Source organism: Amblyomma maculatum, chromosome 8 (genome assembly GCF_055883805.1).
Source record: "Amblyomma maculatum isolate TAMU_Amacu chromosome 8, ASM5588380v1, whole genome shotgun sequence".
Taxonomy (NCBI): Eukaryota; Metazoa; Arthropoda; class Arachnida; order Ixodida; family Ixodidae; genus Amblyomma; species Amblyomma maculatum.
Genome location: NC_139351.1, coordinates 24,696,741 through 24,721,383, shown reverse-complemented (window position 1 = coordinate 24,721,383; position 24,643 = coordinate 24,696,741). Strand labels below are relative to the sequence as shown.

The following is a 24,643-nucleotide window of genomic DNA, read 5'->3' as shown; positions in this document are numbered from 1 at the left end:
CCTGGCTACTGATATAACTTCTAACATACGACTATTTGCGGACGACTGCGTAATATATCGACCTATCGCTAACAGCAACGATACTAAACTGTTACAGAACGACTTGAATTACATCGAATCCTGGTGTAGCAAATGGCTCATGTCCCTAAACACAAATAAGACGTCATTAATTACATTCCACCGTAGACAGTCCTTTCCTTCACCTTCGTATTATATATTTGGCTCTAAAATTTCCGCAGTTGCCTTATAAATATATTGGTGTAACCACTACCCGTTCCCTCACTTGGTCTACTCACGTCTCTAACATTGCTAAAGACGCCAATCGCACGCTTGGTTTTTTACGCCGTAACTTGCGACTTTCACCTCCTTCTGTCAAACTGCTGACCTATTTAACACTCGTCCGTCCCAAACTGGAATACGCATGCGCAGTTTGGGACCCTCACGAGTCTAACCTTTCCCTCACCCTCGAATCCATCCAAAATCGTGCAGCAAGGTTCATTCATTCAGACTACTCATATCACTCAAGTGTTACTGATTTGAAGACAAAATCGAATCTCCTTTCCCTCCAATCACACCGCAAAATAGCCCAGCTGTGCCTTTTTCATAAATTTTACCATTCATCACCAGGAAACTGTGCCATCATGCCTTGTCACCGCGTATCCCATCAACTTAATCACAATAAAGTAGTATACCCGCCATCCGCAAATATCACTGCACATCTAATGCTTTTTTCGTCCAGACAGCAAAGGACTGGAATCGCCTTCCTGCCGACGCAGTTCATCTCGCTCATCTAGCACACTTCAAAGCATTCATTGAAACACTCGCCAATGAACTATAATAGCCCACCCCTCATGTAATGCCCCAACAGGGACATTTGAGGTATAAATAAATAAATACGTGGCAGGCTCCTATGAGCACGCTGCAGAGCTGAGAACGTGGCTTGATGAAGTGTGTTTTGAAGCAACCGCACACACAACGGCCTTTTAAAAAAATACCGCTTTGGTCCGATTCTGCATTTTTTGAGCTCAAATAGAGCAGCTCCATTCACTATGAATTTCAGGTACAACAAACACAATCCACGGGATTGTCAAATTCTCATGAGCTCGATCATATTTAGAGTCCGGACATATTCGAGTAGTTTCTGGCTACCTTATACGTGATTTCTTCGCCATGCTATCCTTATTAATGTAACAAAAATACATGGATGCCTATGGGAGGTGTACATATATAGTCACACTGTTCATTGTTTGAACGGTCTCCATACTAACGGAGCATATAACTGAATTAAAATGGTTGTTTCGTCTCGAAAACTTAATTTGATTCTTCCACATTTACAGTGTCCACATTAGCTAAGCATGAGTACGTGTGTTTCGCATTCATTAAGGAAATATGCATTAGGATGTGTACTTAATGTGAGCCTAATGGTTGGTCAATGCAGGACAGCAAAATGTTCGGCTCTTGAGTATGAACGTAAAGTGTTCAGCAAGAATAACTTGTGTCCGCACATAATCATTCACACATATTGACACATGGAATTAGTGGGTACCAAATGAACATTTTGTTTCCATGACTTAGTCGTACCACATGACTATTAATCCCTAAACATAGGCCCTGAAAGGCAGAAGCAGCTGAGCTTGCCGATTTTCTTGTTGGTCATCTTTTCTGCTGCACAAAGACTGTGTGTATGACTAATGTGTGTTGATGTTTCACTGATGATCACAGCAATTATGGCATGTGGATAGGAAGCAGTTTGTTGTGCAAAACATGAGTTTGTGAAATGCACATAGGTACATGTCTGTGTGACCAGTGTTTGCAGAAATTTACACACAACCCTCATAGCACTAAAGAGTCATTCTTGTGTTTAAGGTGCAGAGAGTGTCTATTTGTATGTCATATGAAACACAATCTGCAATTCAGTGAAGTCTTTGCCAGGCTGCGTGAACACCCGCACAGGCAGTCCGTTTCCCCTTTCAGTCCTGCTGTCAGTTATAATTATATCAGTGTTTCTTGTTGCCATCTGTTTACATTTGGCTGCAGCATGCACTGATGTTTGTGAATACATTGAATAGTTCAAGGTAGTAATTTTTTCGATTTGTGGATGGGGAAAAGCAATATTAAGGGTGTTTGCAACTGTTTACTCAAGACAGAACTCAGCTTCACAGTTAGACTCCGAAACTGTGCACTGAAATGGCACTAATCACCACTTTGCAGATTTTAATTGTCTTCTCTTGAAAGCATCTTGGATACAAGTTTTATGAGCGCCTGCTGCTGCTCAATGAATATGCGGCGCTCTTCACTACGCTCCCGCAGCTCGACTTCCCTTTGATTTCGTCATTCTGCAGATTCCTGGGACCGTAGCTTCTACTCGGCCCTGTCTTGCACGCCCATTTCATGAAGGCGCCGCTGTATGGCAGCTCCTTGGAGACGAAGCTCTCTGTCCTTAGCTCGCTCTTTGCAAGCTGCCTCCCATTCTCTTACATGCTGAAGTAGCTTTTCGCGCTCTAAAGTTAGGCGGTCGCGTTCAAACGCCAACCGCCTCTCTTCAATGGTCCGCTCTTGTTCTTTTGTGGTCTTCTCAAACTGAAGCCTTTTTTGAAAAAGGCCAAGTTTCGAGGCTGTCGCCTTTTTGTACCTGTATGTAAAATATGATGTAACACCATTGATGCTGTTGATGTGTAGTATTCATACATTAGTCACTGACTGCCAACAGCAAACATATTGCAAATAAGGAATGTAGGAGGATGCAAAACAAGAGGAAGAAGTAAACAAAAACGATAGATGCACAAACAGTCACTGTATTCCACAAAATGCATATTGTAACATGTACGAGTATCATTCCACCCCCACGTTTCAACAAGTTACGCCGTTGCCGTCACAGGAAAAGTGTATACCGCAATGGTGATATGCTGTTTACTACAAAATATTGACACAACTGATGGGCACCCCGTTCCAAATAACTAACTAGATTGCATCATATATATGAAACTGGGAACAGTTTGTCGACATGATGGGGCCAATCCTCGTTTCTTACAGGTCTATTCAGGTGTGCGCCTCAGGGTTAGGTTTTAGGTGCAGTACCATTGAATATTTACGTAAATGATCTCGTAAAAGCTCTTGAAGTGTCTGTGTGTATTAAGCCGTTTGGTGACGACAGCATTATTTTTAACTCAATCAAATCAATTGGTGGTTTGTATTGAATGCTAAGCTACAACTGCCAGAAAATTGGTCCGACAAACGGGAAATGCTTATTAACTTTGAAAAACTGTTGCTATCTGCATCAGTACAAAAAATTAACCAACTGAATTTTGGCGTGCCGCATTAATAACAATGTAATTTTAGAGGTAGACAAATATTAGTACCTCACTGTCGCAGTAACTTCCCGGTTGAAAGGGACAATTCACAGACATTATATGCTCCTCTGTCCGTAAGAAGCTTTGTTTTGTGAAGTCTTCTATGGTCAGTTGCACGAATGTATTAAATCTGAAGGCATATATTAACTCCATAATAATGCCAAGCCACAAATATGCGTGCATTGCATAAAATGCCATACAAAAGATTTTAAAGGAGCCAGCAGTCTAAGAGTCAGAGGCAAACATTGGGGGTTTTTTTTTTATTGACAGGAATTAGTCTTGTGATGATTTTAGGGACAAACAGCTTTACATTTAATATTCTTTATCCCTAAAATCATCAGAAGACAAATTCTTGTCAATGCCAACAACAAAACAAAAAACATTATCCCCAACCTTTGCTTTCGACTTTTAGATTTTTGGCTCCTTTAAATTCCATGATAACGAGCCCCTCACTTTCCCTTCAAGAGATGACGCGCAGACACTCGAAAAAATTCGCCTTGCGGCTATCCAGAATAGTACTTTGCAAGGTTTCTCCTGCACAGAGTGCTAACACTGAACAATTCCCTGTAGTGGTTCCATGCAGATATGGTATGTACTGTAGTCAACTTGCCTCGCCTTTGAGTTTCAAGCTGGGCACCTGTGCTGTATTGGCCAGGCCTGTATTGGCCGCATGCAGTTGGAAATTGGAGCTCAATGGGCCATCGGCAGCTGTGTCGTTCCTCGTTGATGGCGCATCTTGTAGATGTTGGCTACAGTACATGTTTTCAAAGAAGTCTGCTGCTGCTTATGGCTCATCAGACGAGTCCCCTAAAAAATGGTGGTATACACTCTTAGCAACGTTATCCCTATTGAGCTGTCAGTATTGCAATTTTTCATCTTGCAAGATGATTTTGCGTATATACCACACTTTGTGATGCTGATGTGGCCTGTGCTGTTTGAAGATGTATTAAAGCATTGTATTGAACAAGATGCAGCAAAATGCTACTTTTGACTCCGACGACCTTCGGCGCTGCATAGTTATACATAAAAAACAATACACACACAAGAGAATTAAACCAGGACGTTAACACAGATGATGCACTCGCTACCAACTGCCAGTTTTTGTGGTACAAAGCGCCGGAGGTCGTCGGAGTCGTATAGCCAACTAGCCCGCTCGCAAGTACTACTGAATGTTACTTTTGTTTTTCAATAAACATTAAAAGTGCTATGTGTAAGCTGAATTCAGAACTGTTTAGCACTGCCAACTGTATATACTGTAATTCACTCGACATTCAAAAATGCAAAAGGCATAGATAACAAAACAGCAATTTTGTTGCTTGAAGTTCGAATTATGAAACACTGGCTTTTGGTACGGCTATCAGGGAACTCCGACAAGACTCGCATGTATGGCTGTCCTATTGCAATTCATGTCCTCGCGGCGCGCGTTTACCACAAAATGGTCTCACATGCGTTTTTCGCTGAACATGTCAGGTCTGCGGTACAGGGATCTGCGTCCAGGGCTCCAGTGTAGGCTGTGGCAGCTGCATCCCTGGCCAATACCGCGGAGTTCCGCTCCGCAGCCCGTGTGGGCGCTGTCAGTGGACGGGCACAGGCAATCTTTCTGGTAGCTCTCGTTTTTACTATGTGGCCGTGTTCTTTGACGATATCAGATATTTCTTGCAGCAGCTTCTTTTTCATCATACTACTCTTCCGTGCCTGACCTGCACGTGTAAACACCATCCTTACGCACTATCATAAATACAAAGCTCATATCACGAAGGAAAAATTATGCAAGGTTTGAAGAAAATGATGGAAGCATTACGTACTTGCGCAGGTTGGCCCGGTCGTTGTGTTGAAATTGCCCCAGCAGCAGATCGCATCGGTCGCGTATTGCGCGCGGCGTAAATTTTGTTTTTCCGAGCCGCGTTAAGGTTATACGCAACTACGGACCATCGACACGACTCTCCGAAGGGGTTTACTGCTATGACCTCGCGCAGCATATACAGGTCATCAGTGATTGTGAACCGCAATCGCGAAGCCCCGGCCACCTTCGCTGCTGCCATGTCAAACACTGCTTGACCCTGGCTTGACCAGACACGACTCTTCACGTTCCTTTTATTGATTGTGTTTCAACAACTTCCGGTTCCTGACGTTTCTGTAACAACAGCAGAGACTCCTCTCGTTAAGCCTTTCCACGGCGAGTGTCGAGAAGCGATCTCAACAAAACGAGCATTTCATCGTTTAATCTTTACGGTCAAGGCACGCTGAAACGAAGAGAAATGAGGCTGCTTACAGGAACGAATCCACGGCGAATGCGATATGAGGCGAGAAGTCTCCGCTTCGACGGACGCCGCCATGTTGCCCGACCCTATCCGGCGATAGGGTCCACGCTATTTCGCCGAGATAGGGTCGCCGTCGTCCGCTGACCCAAAAACCCAAGGCACGCTTGGGTTCTGCGCAATGACAATCGCGCCCCGCTATTACCCTATCCCCCTAACCGATAGGGTTTCCCTATTCTGAATCTCCCAAATGACGTGCTTCCGGACAGTTCTTGTTGAAGCGGTTCCCGCAGGAGCTGTTTTTTTTTTTAGTGCGTAGCACTACTAGTACTAGCCTCAATCACAGATTTCGCCGAGGTCTGTCCAAAGCCGCTCACTCCCTCTCTTTGAGAATTTGAAGTGGAGAAAGAGAAGGTGGCTTCGCGCGCGTCTCGTGGCTCAGCATTGAGGAGGTGGAGCGGCCGCAGAGCTGTAGTAGAAGCCGCTCTCTCTCTCTCTCTCTCTGTCCATCCATCTCTCCACGAACTTGAAGAGAAGGAAGGGAAAGTGCCTACGCCCGCATCACGCGACTTAACAATGAGGGGGCGGAGCGACCGCATGCAGTAAGATAGTGAGAGAGGGGCGTGTCAGTTGCGGACGTGGCGGCCGTCGCTGGGCAACGTAGCACAAGCGTGACTGCGTTTGTTTCGCGTCGTAATGGATGAAGCCGGGCCATCTGGCACTGCGGCGCAGGTTCGCCGTGCTCGACGTGCAGAGTACAACGGCTACGAAGGCAGAACCTGAAAGCCGGAGGCCCATAAATCGACAGTTAAGTTCGCGAGCTTTTCCTAGAAACCAATTGTTCACCGCGGGCCCAGTGTCACAGGGGACATTCCAAGTGGCGGCCAAGGTCCAGTGGCAGCTTGACGCGAGTTTATTTATGACGGTCGCGCAGGCGGCCACTCTTCGGAACTGGTATAGGAACAGATGGAAACAGGCGACGCCGTCGGTTCGGTCCGTTCCGATTCTCGGAAAAGTAGCGCTTCGACCGTGCCGCGGAGGCAAACCAGAGCAGTTAAAAATCACAGCGTAAGCGCAGTGGTTGTGGGTTCGGCGCTAACTGCTCTGTATCTTGGTTTGAGGGGAAAGGGCGCGGAGACCATAAATCGCGGCGAAACACGGGCTGGGGAGAATGCGCGGCAGAGGGAGCTGCTGTCGGTATCTTCTCGGGGAAGAGGCCTGGACTTACGTCCCTTTGAAACCGCCCCCCGCGCGCAACCGACCAAGGGCAGCAATCGGAATGTTTGCGCCTTAGGCTTGTGTGTTGTGTGTTTCGGAAGCGCAACCGTCGGCGCTGTTTGTCTTTGTGACTGCTGGCCACCTCTTGCGTGAGCTGAGGGAAGATATTGGAGAGAGTGTAAACCGCAGATGTGTGTGGTAATGCATGAAAGGTATAACTGAAATAAGCGGTGCTACGCACCTACTTCGTATTTGATTAATTATTCAAATCGGCCATAGTTGGTTCCCTGCAGGCTGACTTGTTTGACGACCCGCGGAGCGATGGGGTCGGGAGCTATTTTTCCCTTCCCACAGGACGGACTAGGCAAGCGGAGCTAACCGCACACCGTGACGTCAGTCAGAGTTCAATGACTCCCCTGCGGCGGCTGCGCGAGTGACGGGCAATATGACGACGCGAGAAAAGTAAGTGCTTTCCCTTATTCTCTGGTGTCACATGACTACCCTTCTTGCTCCGTTCCCTTGCATTCCAAGAAAAACGCAGGGGGGAAACGCGCGTAGTGTGAGCGTCCTTCCGAGGAGCTGTAATGCAGAGGCGCCGTCAACCCTGGGCCGCTGCGGGAAGTTTCCCACTTGTATGAGTCGGGCTTGACAGAGTAGCTGAGAGTACACAAACACACTATTGCGAGGCAGATTCGACCGAATGTTTCCGCAGTGGGAACCGGGCTTAAGAACAAAAGCGTCTGCCCAGTTTTTTATTTGGTACAATGTTACCGCAACACAAAATCAGCTACAATGTACTCAAATAAGTAAAAAGTTGCACAATGACAGAATAAAACGTTATAGCATCAGACAGCACCTCTCAGACACAAAACCGTTTTTGATGTCGACTTCTATTTTAATGCGTAAGTATCACTTACGAGATCCAAATCGATTTCGTCTTACAGGAGAAGCTTTGTTGACACCTGCCCAATTTGGCGGTCCTATTTTGAAAATTGACATGGCTCAAATCGAGAAAAGGGGCACAAGAGTTTTGAACGCACCTGCACCTTTTCACTTCCCTAACTACTGCATTATACCACCATTTCATCAGTACTTTTAGTGGAAAAGCATTGCTGACCAGGTTAAACACATGCTTTTTCATATCCACTCGGTTGAACTACATTGAAAACCTTTTTTTTTGTGAAAAGCTATGTTTGTTTTTTTCCTATCAAGAAATGACCCTGTCATTCTGTGCAGTGAAAAGATGTTTGAAAAGTTGCATGTACAAACCTTAAAGCAAAGTACTTTTTCTTCAAGCAGTTTGTTAGAGAACAGCCACAGAAAGTCTTCTATTGTAAGACAGAAAAATGCTTTTTTGGGGAAATTGCACGAAGATGACAAATAAATTCAATGCCCCGTGTAATGCCCCATGTGCAAAGTAATGCATATCATTTGTGATCTGATTGAGGAGGGCTCCTACTTCTTGTATCTCGGCATAGAGTCGCAACTGTGGAACCTGTTACTTGATGCAACTCTCCATCCGAAACTCAAAAAAAAAAAAAGAAACCGAATCATTGATGACTGTGGCATCACTCAGAACAAAGAATACCATGAGCTTAGTCTTGGGAACACGACGTCTCTCTGTCATTTAATGTACCCCTTTTTAAATCACCCAAATATTAAATTTGACCTATCCAACTACACATTAATCAGCTGCCTTTTAAAGAACGGCTCAAGCATATTCTTGTTGCTGGTTTGTGGTTTGACGAGAGCAATTGAGTGTTTTTTAAAACCATTTGTTGAGAAATAAACGTCTTGTCACACATGGCTTTCTTGGCAAAATCACGAAGTGGTCACTAAGTGAGCCCGTGTTTTCCCTGGGTCATGTATAATTTACACAGTTGCGAGTGCCATGTTGTTGAACATGAACCAGTTCAATGGGGAACATGAGTGTGGTTGGTGCACACAGAAAGGAGAAGTTGTTCGAAAAGGAGATTGGCATGTTCGAGTGTACTTGATTATGTCACGAAAAAACAAAATGGGGACTGACAGTGCAATGAGAAGGCATGTATAGGAGGCACACAGCAAAGGCTTTCATGTAAATGGAATCAAGGGGAGCAGCATCCTCTTGAAACTGTCTTCATTTAAATTTCCCTTTAGTTTTGTGGTTGACTACATACATGCAGTGTGGTCTGGCTTTGTAAGGGCCACTGCATGCACGTGGCTTGACCACAAAGCAACATTTCCGTACGGCTTGGGGGGCTGCATACAAGAGCTCGATATGCGCTTGAAAAAGTTGCAGCCTGTCTGTGAAATATCACGCTTGCCCAGGTCACTCACTGTGAGAAAATACTGGAAGTCTTCCATTTGTGCTGGCAACCACAACTTGAAATAGGGGTGTAGAATAGCAGCAACTGCTGCCTCTTTTGCAGTCGGTTTCATCTTTAAAATATGGTCGAACCTGCAGGTGAATCCATTTCTAACTGCATCCAAAAGTGGCTTGCAATAAACATAGTCTGCAGAAACTGTCTCGTGAAGCTTTATATCCACTTCCAGACATCGCAGTACTCAAGCAGAAAGACGAATTCCTTTTCTTGGAATGTTTGCAGCTTGAGAATATTGAATAAGTTTCAAAGTTTGTCGTTCGATCGAAGAAGGTCTTTGATGCTGTCGAATAAAGAAATCCATCGTGTCACACACGGTGATTGTAAAAAATGCCTTAAGGCGCTCACAATTATCTCAGGCGACTTGGGCCTTCGGACGCAGTTCCAAAGTTCCGAGCATTTTATCATAGCAGATGAGTGAATGCGATCAAAAGACACTGTCGACAAAGAGACTGCCACAAGGCCTAGTGTGGGACACGCACACCGGACATGACGAGGCAATGTAATTTCGGCATTTTCTAGGCCAATAGGTTCTGTCACTGACTGGAATGACAAGTCGTCTGCGGCGCACCACGCCCTGCAGAGGACGTTAGGAAGGAGCGAGGAAGGAGCGTCTGCATTGGTATGCATGTCTCTAGAAGGGATTCGACTTCTCCCAACACCGCGCCGCTCGCTCATCGCACACCGGAGACCACAGAGGTCTTACCCAAGACGCTTTGCATTGCAGCCCCATTCTGTAGTGCAGCCAGAGCTCGAGTTTCATCAACGTCTGCATCAACGAACACCGTAGAGGCCCTCTCCCTTTGTTTCCCCAGTCCTTTTTTTCATGAACTGAAGTCGCCTTTGAATCTCCTAGATTTTAACCCTGCGAAACTGTCTGGCCAGACAAGAGCTATAGCACACTTTTTATTTTGCGGCTGTGGGTTTCACGGACACTCAAAATCACTTTGCGGGCCCCTATTTGAAACACTTGCCTGTTATATGCCTTTACTATGTGGCGTGACATTTTGAATTTCTTTTGGTGAAGCGGTGACCACAGGCCACTAAAAGTGTTTTCAACGTTGTAGCCGAGGCTGGCTTTTTTGAGCGAGGTTGTGTACATATTTTTTTTGTTTTCAATTTTAACAATGCAAATATTTCTTAAAATATGCAATTTAAGATTAGAACGTTTTGTAATGCCTTTTGCAGACAGTTTTGGACCTTTATTTGCGAAACTGTAGCCTCAGCTACTTATGCGTCATAAAATGTAAGGACAGAAACACACTGACAGCATTTATGGTGAAAAAATGTATTTGGGGTTTATTGGCAAAGTGAACATAGTCGAGAGAGTTTTGGAGAAAATAAACTGGTGCTATCTGTAATATGATACGGTATCAAATAAGTAACTTCCCTTCTTTCATCAGCACAGTCAGTATGTTGTCAATTAATTCCCAAGATTTCACCAGCTGATCTTCACATAACCAAGTTCCACTTGGAGTGGCAGTGTTCGTCACCATGTGCTGCATACAACATCTGATGACAAATTATTCCGTTTCGCGCACCGCTGATTGTACATATCAGTTGATTATACCCAGCAGTTGTCTCCACTTGAAGCGCGGGTGCCTTAGAAACTCTTAAAGTTGTCGCCTCCAAATATACGGCTGTCCCGTGTAGTTGGTCATTGCGATATTGCAGGTAATCGGCGTGATCATGCGTACCCTAGTGAAAAAACGCTATGAGTTACAATAACCTCATACAAATTCTCATACTAAACTCGCACTAAACTCATACAAATCTCATATAATCTCATACTAGACTCTTTCATTATATGAGAATTAATTAGATTTGTATGAGTTTAGTACGAGAAATGTGTATGAGGTTATTGTGACTCGTACGATTTTTTTCATTGGGGTAGCCCGCGGGCGAAACACCCAGGCTCCTGGTGATGCCCAGCCAAGGCAGCCACAAAATTAGTTATTGAAATGATGCACCTTTGTGAGGTCTGCTCGATTCAGTAGCCTTTATCTCTCCTGGCATCGGCCTCTCGACAAGTTTGGAATCCAGTCATTGCAGAAGGAATCTCGAAATTCGTTTTCTCCGAGGGCTGGAACTCTGTCCCCACTGGTCGACGGAAACGTAGAGCAGGGGCGTCCGTAACAACTATTTTACGAGTGCATTGCTATCTTTTACCAATTATTTTTTTTAAAGAGCAAAGCCACTAAAGCACGAAGAATTTGAATACTTGAAGTTTGAGCTCTCAGCCAAACTTGGCAAGCTGCCTATTTTCCAAGGGAGTTACAAAATCTGAACTGCTAATGCGCTCAGTTTGGTGGATCTAAAAAAAAAAAAGCACAACTGCGAATGAATCCTCTAGCATACAAATTAAACTAGCAAATGTATCCTGATGGGCGCAAAATATTGCTAGAGTCAAGTTTCTGAGTTAATTATCACCTAGCATCGAACATAGTGCAACCCTTGTTTGCAGCCAGAAGTCGAGTCCAGTCCTCAAAACCTGTCTTTCGCAGCATGCTATGGCTCATATTCCGCCATGTATTAAACTAACGGTGTCGAGCTTTTCTTAATTATGCTCCACCACGGTCATAGCGAAATGAGCGAAGCTTCTGCGTCCTCTAGCTCCCCGCCATCAACAAATTTGTCGAGTTCGATCGAGAACTCTCGGATAGGCTCGAGCTTCTCTTGGCATTATAGTTATGCTTGCCCTGCGGAATTAAATTGACCTTAGCTTCTCCGCTTTCCAGCTTTCCGTCATCGACACGTTTGTCAAGCTCATCGATAACTCACGATAACCTCTTCACGATGGTAAGCTAGTTAATCAGTAGAACGATCTGGACTGAAATTTCCTTAATCATCAAATTTTGCTTTGCTTTCTTGACGCAGGTGTGGTTTGGTAACGTCCGAAAAGGGTGTTACCTCAAGTGTTCATATAACCAGAGAAATCCTCACCTATTAATATGCATCCCAGCAGCCATTTCTGTCGTACTTCATGCAGGTATTATTTCTTTCTGGCGGTTTTGAAGCATGCACTTACACCTGCTTGTTACCAGCTTTTGAGAACTTGGATTTCTTTTTAATATACTAGTTTGGCAAAGATTTACTTCACCAAACATAATTTTTCGCGTTCAGTTAGCTCACGCCCTTATATATTTGTATTTTCATTTTCAATTTTCGTAGCGAGCAATGAATCATAGAGGTCATTTTTTTCTTAGCAACTTTATCACATGAAGGGGGTAAGAGCACCGAGACAAGGGACAAAGGAAGAAAGCAGGACCAGCACTATCACATGAATGTTTACTATAAAGAGCACCTCCTTTTAAATGTGTGTTGCAACACTTTTAAAAATGTGTGTTATGCTTTGCAGCAATAATTCTGCCTTTAGCAGGTGAAGGTAATTACTCTACTGAGAACCATTATATGTGTCCATTAAAAAACCTTCCACTGGATGACCTGTATTATTTTCAAGATACTCTTTGTTAGAAAGCCAACTTCTCTTTCCAATGTCAAGATTTGCTTGATACGTGATGTTTCCTATATTGAGCGACAGACAGAGCACTGGTTCAGTGGTTTGGTATTTGACTGGACGGTGCCCATAGACGCGGGATCGAATCCCGGCTTCAGCGGCCACTTTTCGATGGAGGCGTAAAGTAAGGTACCCGTGTGCTGTGCGTCATCAGCGCATGTTAAAGAACCCTAGGTTGTGGAAATCTTGAGCCCTCTACTATGGCGTCTCTCATAGCCAGACTCGCTTTGGGACTTTACGTCTCATAAACCTAAACCGCAAACCTAATTTCAAATTAGAATCGGTGGAATAAAATGCTTTCACAAGTTGATGAAGGAAAGAGCAACAGCAACATCAAAAGAGGCAAGAAGTTTAGAACTGTTCGCAGGAGATGGTGTCACACCGTATATGAGAGTCAAATAGTTTTCTATGTTGTGGCATGAATAGAACTGTAATACTGCATTTCAGCAAAGGCTATGCCATACTCACATATCTATTGTGAGTATTTTCATCGTAAGCAGTGCAGTCATACAACCTCTACTACCCTATAACAAATTGTTTAATGGCGTCTCAAAACAGCTTGCAAATTACAGTTGGGAAGAGAATTGTGTTGTGTTTGTTTCCATCAGTGTTCAGTTTAAGTCACACATATGGTAACCTGAGTAAATTTTGTTTAAGGAGAGAGAAATATAAAGCTACCAACTAGGATTGTGGACATAATGCCCTTCGTTGAAATAATTCCATGGGGCATAAATATTTTAGGCGCACCTATCAAACAAGCAATTTGTGTTACCGTTGTTTGTAGTACAACCTTAAGGAGCTTTACAAAGAGTACATCAAAGTGAGGTATGGGGGAATACCTCATGGGCAGTTGGTACTGATGCAATAATTTATTGCTTTATCAGGACTCTAGTGTTCCAGCTACCCCTTGCATCTTGTACTCTGGTGAAGACTTTGAGGATGCCGACCAGCTGCGTATGATGGTGGACCGGGATAAGCTCTTCTCCGTGAAAAATGCAGAGGAGGGACTGCAGCTGTTGTGTCTGCTTACTGGCTTATCAACATTCATTACAACCGCAAGCTGTTCAACACGTTTGTTGTGCTGGAGCGGCTCTTCCTTCGCTTTGACCGGTGACTACAAAAATTTCTCAACAAAGACTACCGAAGTATACAATTTTAAAGAGGCTGAGTTGTATGTTGTGCTATTTTGTGTTTCGTTTACTTATTTATTATTTGTGGACATGTATCAGGTGTTGGGACAGATGTGTAGTTGTGATGCAAATAGTTTTCTGTGTCATGCTTTGCTGCAAGCATTAATTTGGCAAACATTGTGTGAACTTACACCGAAAAAGCCAGGCAAGCGTGATATTTCCTCCCCACATTCGGTGGCTTCCAGGGACATGCAAGCTTTCGAAATGTTTTGTGGTAGCAGCTGTTATTTCAACTTGATGAAAGGTAAAAGTGCACAGGAAGACACATACGAGTGAAGACAACACAGGACACGCGCTAACTCTCATCCGATTTATTTGCAGCAACAGCAGTAAACATATGCTGAAAGGGAGACAGTATATATCAATAACAGAAAGACAGAGTCAAAACAAGGAAACAAAATATTACAAAACACGATCAAGAAAAATGGTCTCTGCCTTCCAGAGCCGCACCGACGTGTCCCTCACACACTTATCTCCACTTTTCCCGATGTGAAAAGCTTGCAAAAGTTCACAGGCTGTCTTATAGCGGCCTCTGCCCACGATCTTAATGTCACTCAGTTGCGGCTCGCACACAGTGCAGTTTGCTCAATGTGCTTTAAAGCCCGCAAATGATCCCCTGTCCGGTCATTATTATAGCACCCGTGTGGCCTATGTATGTCTTCTCACAGGTGAACGGGATCTCATAAACGACCCCCATGGAGCAGTTGACAAACCGGTTAGCATGCGCCTTACATCCGCTCGGTTTTCCAAAACGCGAAATGCGTGAGCACCACTCGGCCATCTTCTTCAGCGTGGAGAACACCACCGGCATGCCATGTCCTTTCGCTACTTTCTTAACGTGGTGGGCAACCTTATGAGTATACGATACCACAACAGGTATAACCGTATTTTTCTCCGGCGCAATCTTTTTCCCAAACATGGCTCGCTTGGTTTTCTGAAGAAGGGCTTCCTTCACTGACACAATGACCGTGCAGGGGTAGCCGGCAGACAGCAACCTGTGTAATTGCTTACCAACACTTGACTGCACAGCATGCAGGCAAGACTTTGTGAGCGCTGACCCAAAGCATTACTGATGTGCTGATAGGTAGGGCAAAAGTCTGCCGTGCCCACGGAGCGTACATACAACAAACATGAAACCTCTGCTCAACGGCGTGGTCTCCAAAAGCTAAAAAACACATTGCAAAGAACCACGGCAACGCACGAACAAATGCATATTCCTTTTTTTCTGGCGACAAAATCTGTTCTCGTCCCTTCCTTCCTTTCTCTCTCTCTCTGTTCCTTTTTCCTTCGTCCTTTCGTCAAGTTACAATGCTCCATTTAGCCCATTTACAAGTTTTGTTGAGGTGTTATTTCATTGGCACTGCACTTCCCAGTCAAAAAATCCTTCAAAGTATTCTGAAGGCACCAACAAGATTCTTGAGGGCGCCAGTAGGTTTTTTGAATGCTCTTGAATGCACCTCTACATGCGCTTGAATGACTCTGAAGGCAAGCCTGATCGCATCGCTGCTGTTCTGAAGGTGCCGTCAGCCTCGCTACGGGCAATCCTGTTTGCATCGGCGCGACTGTGAGAGTTCTGAAGGAATCGGCACTTGCAGCTCTGCTTTTACTGGCGTGAGTCTGAAGGGGCTGAAGGAGTCTGTTGGCAGCCCTGTTCTTATTGGCGTGTCTTTGACGGAATCCTGCAGAAACCTGCTTGCAGCTCGGTCTGCCTGTGGGCGCAGCTTTGAGGCTCCGTCAGCCCCACACTTGTGTATCCACTCTGACGCGGAAATAACATGTATACTGCTAGCAAGAAGTCTAATTGCGCGGATTCGTGCATATATCAGCTAGTTTGTATAGGAGACATACCCAATGCTGTAGCAAATTAACTGCAGGCTCTCATATTGACTGAATTTGGCCCGAAATCATGTGAAACGTGTTCTGAGTGCGCATATGTATGACACGGACGCGCACTAGCATATTTACATATTTACGTGTGAGGTAAACATTGCTGCTCATGTGCGTATAGATTAACAAAGTGTCTGAAGACATAACTGATTCTCGGAAAGGCACGTACAACGGACGTCAGTATGGGCTTAAATATATATATATCGTAAAGCCGCTTGCTACGCGTGCCGTTTCGGACCGGGAGGAGCAGAAGCTATGCGGCGCCGGACTTCGTGCAAATTGCCAATTTGCACAAAAAGAGGAGTAAATTTGCAGTTCAACGCTGCAGCTCAGCGACTTGTGGCAAGAAGTGTATAACCGAAAGGCATGCTGTTTTTCACGCACTTGAACGTCAATCGCCCCTTTCCGGACAGTAAGCGGGAAGATAGCCTCAGCGCAACACACACTTAATTGTACAATGTAAACTTGGGTTTTCCCTATAGTCGTTCCCGATCGAAAGTACCGCGGTTCTGTCCGACATATACCTTCAACCACAGCCGTTATTGTTAATCGTCCATCTCGGAAATGGGCTGCGCTAGTACGCGAATTGAGCGATCGAGCTGTATAGCAGACGTCGTTTCCGAAACAGCGCCCTTTGAAGACAATCCGGAAAGGCGAGTGCGCGCATGTACACCTGTACAGCAAGTTAATCACGTACGTGACAGTGGGCGACTCCGCGCGCGAAGCCAAACTGTACATATATCATTGAAATTTTACCGCGTGATCGACAACATACACACTGGGATAACTACTGCAGGGCTATAATAATAAAAATGGGGCCCTGGGCGGAATGAACATGCAACACCCTCCCCCATTCCCGTCTGCACTTCTATACTTCAATATAGTCCATTTCATTTTGACTACAGATAACTAAAAAGGAACAAGATGCGATCATAGTGTGAAATTGATGCATTTTGCAGTACACAGAACACAGGGGCAATACCCGGCCTTAACACACTCAGATATAGTCAGACCAGGTGGTTCTTATAAATTGGTAAAAAAAAGAGTAGCCACTGCAGAGCCGCTATGTGGCTCCAACCTCTTCTTACTCTTGACATGTCCCTCTCCTAAATCTGCAGGATGATGGCCTGTATGTGGCTCCAACCTCTTCTTACTCTTGACATGTCCCTCTCCTAAATCTGCAGGATGATGGCCTGTTTGAGAGCTGTAGGGTGATAGTGATGAAGGTTGAAAAGGAAGGTTTTCCTGCTATCTGGTGTTCCAGTTACATGTCCCAGTTACAAAAGCCCTTCTCAAGCAAGTGTAGATCACGTCAAAAGAAAGGAACCTCTCATATGGTGGGGAATTAGTTTTTGCAGCTCGACAAGGTATCCCCAAAAGCTAAATAGAATCAGATTATGCCGAGGCCCATCTCCTCACTCTGTTTTTTTTCACATATATGAAGGAGGTCAGAATAAATGGGCCCCCTCCTCTTAACCTTGGAGACGAGGCTCTAGGCTGCAGCCTTCTTAGTCTTCATCTCAATCCAGCACTGGACACAACACCAAATCAAAAATAAAAATGACAATCGGCAGACTTTTGTCAAGGGCACTTATTTCAGGCGGAAAAACAGTTTTACAGCTGAATTTCTAGTGTGCTGTTTTCATGCTACATGAGGACAGGAGTCCATCTGGATGTGCAAAATTTCCCAGCTGGAAACAAGAACCAGACACAGCAGCTGGACATAATTTCTAGTTCAATGATCCAGCTGAAAATAGGGCTGATGTTTACTTGGAATTGTATACATATGATGTTGCTACTACCTTACTGAATATTCAGAAGAGCAGCATTTAAGGCACTTTGAATAAAAAAGTAATACATGTCTGTTGAAGGAGGTCCCCAACCACCAATTTTCATGATGCTGGGTTAATCCGTGGTGGATATTTTTGCACTCACTTTCCAGCCTGTGATATGTGCATCACTATATCTAAACAATTCAAAAAAAGTATTAACTATATTGTCACGATAACTTAGTCATCACTGACAGGCTGGTAGACCTCCGTTAAGAGGCATTTGCTCCAGCATTTAGTTGTATCACTGTAGGGGTAAAGGCAAGAATTTATTTCACAGCTTTCCTGTAGCATACACAGCATACACTTTATGCTGTGTATGCTACACCCCTGTAGCATACACAGCATAAAGAAATGTCAGTTTGAGGTTGTCACATACAGCAATCTGATTTATTACATATGTTGGACCACAACAACAAAGCAGAAGGTGTAATAAATGGCTGAAATAAACATAAAAAAAAAAATAAAAAAAATTATGACAATATGTAATGCATACTATGCATTGCAGGACGCTATCGCATGAATGGAAAACCGCAGACGTGAGCTTCATACCCAAACACGAGAAGGAAATCATAATCTTTGATCTCCGCCGGATATCCCTCACATCGTGCATGGGCAAGCTAATGGAGAAAGCAGTACAGCTCCGCTTCCCTAGCTACTTTGAAGACAACTTACTGCACCACAGTATGTTTGGTTTCCGAAGCCACCTATCAACTCAAGATGTCCCCCCTGCAACTCAAACACGAGGTCGTTGACTCAGCCCGTAAACGAGGCTTTCGCACCATATTGGCACTCGACCTAAAGGGATCATTCCGCAATGTCAGACACTCCAAAATCTTGGACAACCTTCAAAGCATGCACTCTGGAGTCTGCACCTACAACTAAGTGAAGGAATTCCAGGAAAATAGTCAAATATACAAGATCCAAGATCCAACCTCATTCATATCCACATGGACACTAAGGGCACACCCCAAAAGGCAGTGCTCTCGCCGCTTCTTTTTAACCTAGCCCTTTTGCATGTACCGGACCGACTCAACGCCATAGAAGGCATACACCATGCCCTGCATGCAGATGACATCACCATCTGGCACCAAGAGGTACTGTGGCACAGGTCGAGGATGCCCTCCAGAAAGCCATCAACACTGTGCAAAACTGTGTCACCGACTGCGGAATTACCTGCTGTTCTTTTTCACTTGTTCATGTTTTTTTACTTAAGTCAAAACATCTAGTCATGCACCCCCGTGGCAACAACGAACCGATCCAAATTACGATCCACGATACACCCATTCCTTAAGCAGACACCATTCACATCGTCAGCCTGTACATTAGCAACAAAGGGATCAACGTGACAGTATCGCTAAGCTTCGGACAACATGTGAACAAACCAGCAGAATGATCTCACATATTACAACCAAGAAGAATGGTACACGACATGCTGAACTAATCCAGGCCTTTGTCATCAGCCGCATAACCTACGCGTAACCCCATACCTCAAGCTACGAAAGAACGACCTCAAGTAACTCGACACTATACTTTACATGGCCTACAAGTGGGCGGACTAGGGCTACCTCTCACTGCATCTAGCGACCGGATCCTTAAACTTTGCGTGGACAATACCATCAACAAACTCATCTTGTAACGCAAGCATTCCGTCTCTCTGGTACCGCCACTGGACTGCAAGTACTTGAACAGCTCAGCATTAGCCTTCTTTGCACCATGCAGTAGAGACAGGACATACCATATGAATGGAGGGAAAAACTCCACACCATGCCCCTACCACACAATATTCATCCCTAATATCACGAGGCACGACGCAAAGCATGAGCTGGGACGATGGATACGAACTACTCTAAGGACAAATGTGAATGCTAGTGAATGCTGCGGATCCCTGCGAAGGCATCACAACACCAGCCGTCATTTGTCTAGGTCATACGGCAGTGGGGCCGACGGCTAGAAATTCAGACGTCACACAAATGGAGGAGATAATGATTGCATTAGCTGCAAAACATACCAATTCTATATACATCGTCACAGACTCCAAAACAACCTACAGAAACCACATGTAAGGCCAGGTTGCTCCCATGGCCTGTGAAATTCTATCTCGAGCCAAACACCAGGCCTGAGACAAAGTATTAGTTAATATGGGTGCCTGGTCAACAAGGGGTACAGGGAAACGAGTGTGCACATGCCACAGCCCGAGCATTCTTCTCACGAGATCCCTCATCACTCCACCCACATGACCACATATCAAAATACTGCAACATGTCCACTTAGCGAACCAAACATGCCCAGCACCTGCTAAAGGACTCGATAAATCAGAGGAGTGTCACCTAATGAATTTACAAACGTCCTAAAATAGCCCAGCTAGACTGCACAAAATTAGTCCGGGTACTTTGTCACTTGAATGCACATTTTGCGGCCAGAAAGCAGACCTTTACCATATGGTATGGGCTTGCCAAGAAAACCAAGCCATACCTCGCAAAGAAAACCCAACGTGGGCAGATTAGGAGGTGGCCCTGTATAGTTCCGACCTAGCGACACAAAGAATCTTGCTAGCGAGAGCTTGGGCAGCGGCAGCAGTCAGCGGAGTCCTGGACTGAGGACCCGACCAACCTCACACTACACCACTTAACTTATGTAGCCCAAATAAATGTTTTATACTACTACTACAACTAGCATTATACTAAATGCAGCAAACATTTCAAACACTAAAGAAACAAGAGAAAAGCATAATCATCCTATGAGAATGCAAAAAGGCATGTCATTTAAGTTTCGTCAGAGAATTTCATGTCAGCCTATGGACACAACAGCATTTTTACATTATTTGAACTCATGAATTGTGCAATGCCAGCACATGTTACAAATTCCCATTTGGTCGAAAATATCTGCAGCCCACAACTACAATGTCTTTCATATCCTATCCCGCCGTGGTGGTGCAGTGGTTAGGGTGCTCAACTACTGTGCCCAAGGATGCGGGCCCGGCCGCAGTGGCCGCTTTTCGATGGAGGTGAAAAAGCAAGGTGCCTGTGTGCTGTGCGATGTCAGGGCATGCTAACGAATCCCAGGTGGTCGAAATTTCCTGAGCCCTCCACTACGTCGTCTCTCATAGCCTGAGTCGCTTTGGGACGTTAAACCCCACAAACCAAACTAAACGTCTCTCATATCTCAAGGTAGAACAAGAGGAAGATGGCTATACAGTACAAAACAGAAATGAACACAGATTGATGGGGAGCTTCAGTTGACAAGCCATGCCATGTTTCGAGTTTCGACAAGGGAACTTTTCAACACCCTGTTGAACCCTTGTTCACTTCTTTCACACCTGATATCCCAGGTCACTTTGGCGCAGCAAACCCCATAAAATAAACACAATATGCATTACTCCAGTATCAGTCCCTTTCTTTCTGATTAGGCACCTCACACAAGTACGAAACATTATCTACATAAAAAAACACACACTGCACAGCCACATCATCAGAACAATACAGAGAATTATTTTGAGCAGCAGGTGGATGTTGACATTGCACAATATGAGGCACATCAAACACAAGTGGTGTGGCAAGTAATCTTTGAGTGTGTAAATACACAGAGCCTCCGATTACATAAATTCCAAGTATACAACAGTAAAACCCATCTATCATTTTGACATAGCATGAGCAGGTCTTCTTTGGTGTTGGATAATCTGAACTGTGCACAATAATGCTGCCAATTTGAGCACGAAAGTACCTTGACATTTGTGGTATACAGCCAAATTTTAAGTTGAAAATATTTCCAAGGTGTTCAGAAAAAGAAATAGAATGCGGTATACCGAGAGCACATGTCTGATAGGTCCTTTTACACTGAGCCCCAATATTTTTCTTGGCGCAAGCCAAATGAGCAGGAAGTTCCAACTGGCTTTCCAAATCTCGATATGTTTGATGCATAATGCATCGTTCAGCCACCTGAATAGGAACAAGCTTGGCTGCTGACACAAGCCGCAGTGCACGGCCAACTCCATCCTCAAAAGGAAAAGTTGATGTGCCCCACAGTGGGCCAAACATGCGCGTTGCCTTAGGCAGATGTAGCAGCTGGTGAACATTGAACGTCATCGCTGTTTGACTGTACAGCCGAGCCATCTGTTGCACAAACGAGAACAATAATTTTTCAGCTGCACAAATGTCACTTTCACTCACAGTGTCCTTCAGCAACAAAAACACTGCCTTCACAAGGAGTCCAAAATGCACAAGGTAGGCCCGAGGAAGGAGCCCTGATAGGCAAGGGACACTATAAAACAAGAGCCAGTACCGCCACTCAGTTGCCTTCCAATATGCACGCTCCGAGAGGTGTCGTCCGGTTCTAGAAAAGGTTATGGGAGGCTTAATGGCACGTAGTCTAGAGTCCAAAAGTCTGATGTGTCGCCCGATGTAGAACTGTGATCCTGTAACTGACAGCCACAGGTCAGCCAGCTGTTTTGTAACGCCCTCCAGTACACAGTGCATATCTGGAGGTAGACCCCATACGAGGTCAAGGCCTTTCAGTTTAAACACTGGGGATGGCCCCTTGAAGCCTTCAAAGGTGTCTTCAGACTGTGCTGCATTTCGCATTGCTTGAAGCACACCCCTATGCGTGCGTTCACAGGCTAGCTGGCCATTGTAAAGGTACTTCACTGTGCCTGTAAAAATTGAAAACATGCTACATTACCATCTACTACAGTCAGATACAACCCAAGTCTGCACTAACCGCCATGCAGCATTCCTCATGATACAAAGTAGGCCACCATTGAAGATTTTGGGGTTACAAAAGTAAAATTTTAAGCTAAGCATCAGGCCAGATTGCAGGCTAAAATTTTATTGCCTCTGGATGGTTTCGTATGGTCAAATATCAAAAACTGCCGTTCAACAAAGTAACACAAATGCACATTCTATGGCTTCCCCTAAACTAAAAACTTTTAACACAGAACCTATCACTAAAATTGTTAAAACATCCCAGAGTAGCACAATAAAGATAAAGGTAATAAAAAAAAACACTAGTCAATGACTATGCTTCTCTACAATGTGATATTTGAGTTCAAGTGTTGTGTTCAAACCATAAATGCTATAGACAAATGCTGAGTCATGGCTTTGGCTGCACACAAGGGAACTAGGAGTCGCAACTGCTCTTGCCTACTCATGCAATGCCCCGATTTTTTTCCTATGCTAACATTGTACCCTACTCCTGTGGTTTCCTCCGCATGCACTGTGACTATTATCCCCTCACCATCAACACAACACAGCAACAGGCCCATGAGAGCTGCACTTTGGAATACTATGCGAGAATTTTGTCCGCTCTGATGGAAGCAGAGTGCCATGCCAGGTACAGCCAGTTGTACTACCAAAATCAAGACATGAAACTGCATGGCTAATGGTCATTTTAAGCAGACTGCTACGTCCTCACAGAAAGGTAGCAATAAATGTTCATCCTTCAGCAGGCACGGCTCCAATCTTTACAAGTGTTCGGAAAATGGCAGCAAAATTAGTGCTGGTTCGTGTGCTTGTCTCTTCCTTGGTCTGTGTCTGTTCTGCGCTGTTAAACCACCACTATGAAGCAACACCAACTAGCCCAGTCTGCAGTTCTTTTACAGCAAAATTACAATTTTCACTCCTGAAATATAGCAGTGCATTTTGACTCTTCAACCGTCGATTTCATCCTCACCATCTGATTATGTTCAAAAAGCATGCAATTAAAATAAACTTCCTTCACTTATATGTACCTAACAGTTAGTAGGCAGGCATACATTGGGTTGGTTTATTTGGTATATCAGTGTTTATTGCTGTGTTGCTTTTGCTTACCAATAAGTTTGCAGCTTCATAGTGTCATTATGACACCAAATTGTTGTTATTACTGTGGACCCATTGGAAATGAAACGCCCTTATGAAGTATAATAATGAATGAAACTTACTATCGACACATGTACCTTCCTCAAGGCACCAGCTGCACCCATAATAACCATTAAATTGTTTCATGTTGAGGATGGATGCCCTTGCCGGTGAATCCACACAGCACAGAATCGCATGGACTGAAGACTTTACGATGGTGCCTGTATGGGACCACACAATTGTGCCAATATTTTGCAGTTCCTCAACAAACTTCAGCATAAAAATGTGCATTGGTAGATGTTCCTTTGCGAACCAAAGTCCCGTGAGGGTCACATTTCGCCACCGAAGCTCGAAGGGAAGCTCATTCACCATCACTTGAATGGGCCAGATGGAGCTTTTTGATGACTCAAAAACAGGTGCTCCATCAGTGTTGAAAGTAAGAGTGATGTCACTCCATGTCATGTTGAGTTGACGGCGAATACTCCTGTACAGGTCACCATCAGTAATATCTCTGTATATTCCTGGCTCCCGGATAAGTGTAGACAAATTCTGAAGATTTTGAAAAAGAACTGAGCAAGAACGCCTGATCAAATCTGATAACTGTTGCTTGAGGTCGAAAATCACAAAGAAGCTTCCAACTCCTATTAAATTTTTTACAGTAGTTTTGATCTGACAGTTGCCACAAGTGACCTCACTGCTGCTGGACATTTCATGAGTGCTTCCATGATACTCATGGCAGCGCTGACAGAATAAGTGTAGCCTCAGTGCCTTTTTTTTGTCTTTCCATAACTTTCTCAGCATATACGGGGTAGGTGGCACAACTTCTTTTCCAAAGAGGGCATTCAAAAGTATGAGAAGACCTTTTACTTGCGACCAAGTAAGCCCTGCCGTAACAATGTAAGACAAAATCAACAGCCGTGCTTGTGCTTTAGTAGTTGGCTGATGTGGCAATGTTTCCTTTGAAAGGTTCCCAATGTAGGTGTCGAAATCATTACAAAAGTCTTGCTGTTCAGCTTCATCTTCAACATTCTCATCATCCTGTTCCATGCTTTCATTGGCATTGCATGCCGCAGACTCTTCGTCAGAGTTGTAGTGTGCTTGAGACTCATGGTCACTACTGTCAGAGTCGGCAGTGTCATCTGCATACGCAGGCTGCATTTCAGCATCACCTTGTGTTGCCTCTGTACTACTTGGACTTGA

The 24,643-nt window shown here is 44.5% G+C and overlaps 1 protein-coding gene and 1 pseudogene across 1 annotated transcript; both read right to left on the bottom strand.

The window, feature by feature from the left end:
* Positions 1 to 8,977: 8,977 nt before the first annotated feature.
* LOC146180738 (uncharacterized) lies at positions 8,978 to 9,840 on the bottom strand (annotated as a pseudogene).
* Positions 9,841 to 20,973: 11,133 nt separating this feature from the next.
* LOC146180737 (uncharacterized) lies at positions 20,974 to 24,643 on the bottom strand. Its single transcript, XM_084576131.1, has 2 exons — positions 23,527 to 24,643; positions 20,974 to 22,260 (listed from the first exon to the last, which is right to left on the bottom strand). The coding sequence occupies exons 1-2, from the start codon at positions 24,599 to 24,601 to the stop codon at positions 20,999 to 21,001; spliced, it is 2,337 nt and encodes a 778-aa protein (XP_084432257.1). The 5' UTR covers positions 24,602 to 24,643; the 3' UTR covers positions 20,974 to 20,998.

Bases quoted from the DNA above. Each gene is read 5' to 3' on its own strand.
- LOC146180737 (XM_084576131.1), bottom strand. From the start codon at position 24,601: ATGCAGCCTGCGTATGCAGATGACACTGCCGACTCTGACAGTAGTGAC. The intron at 22,261-23,526 runs GTAAGTTTCATT...CAATTTTTACAG, and splicing joins GGAAGGTACATGTGTCGATA to GCACAGTGAAGTACCTTTAC.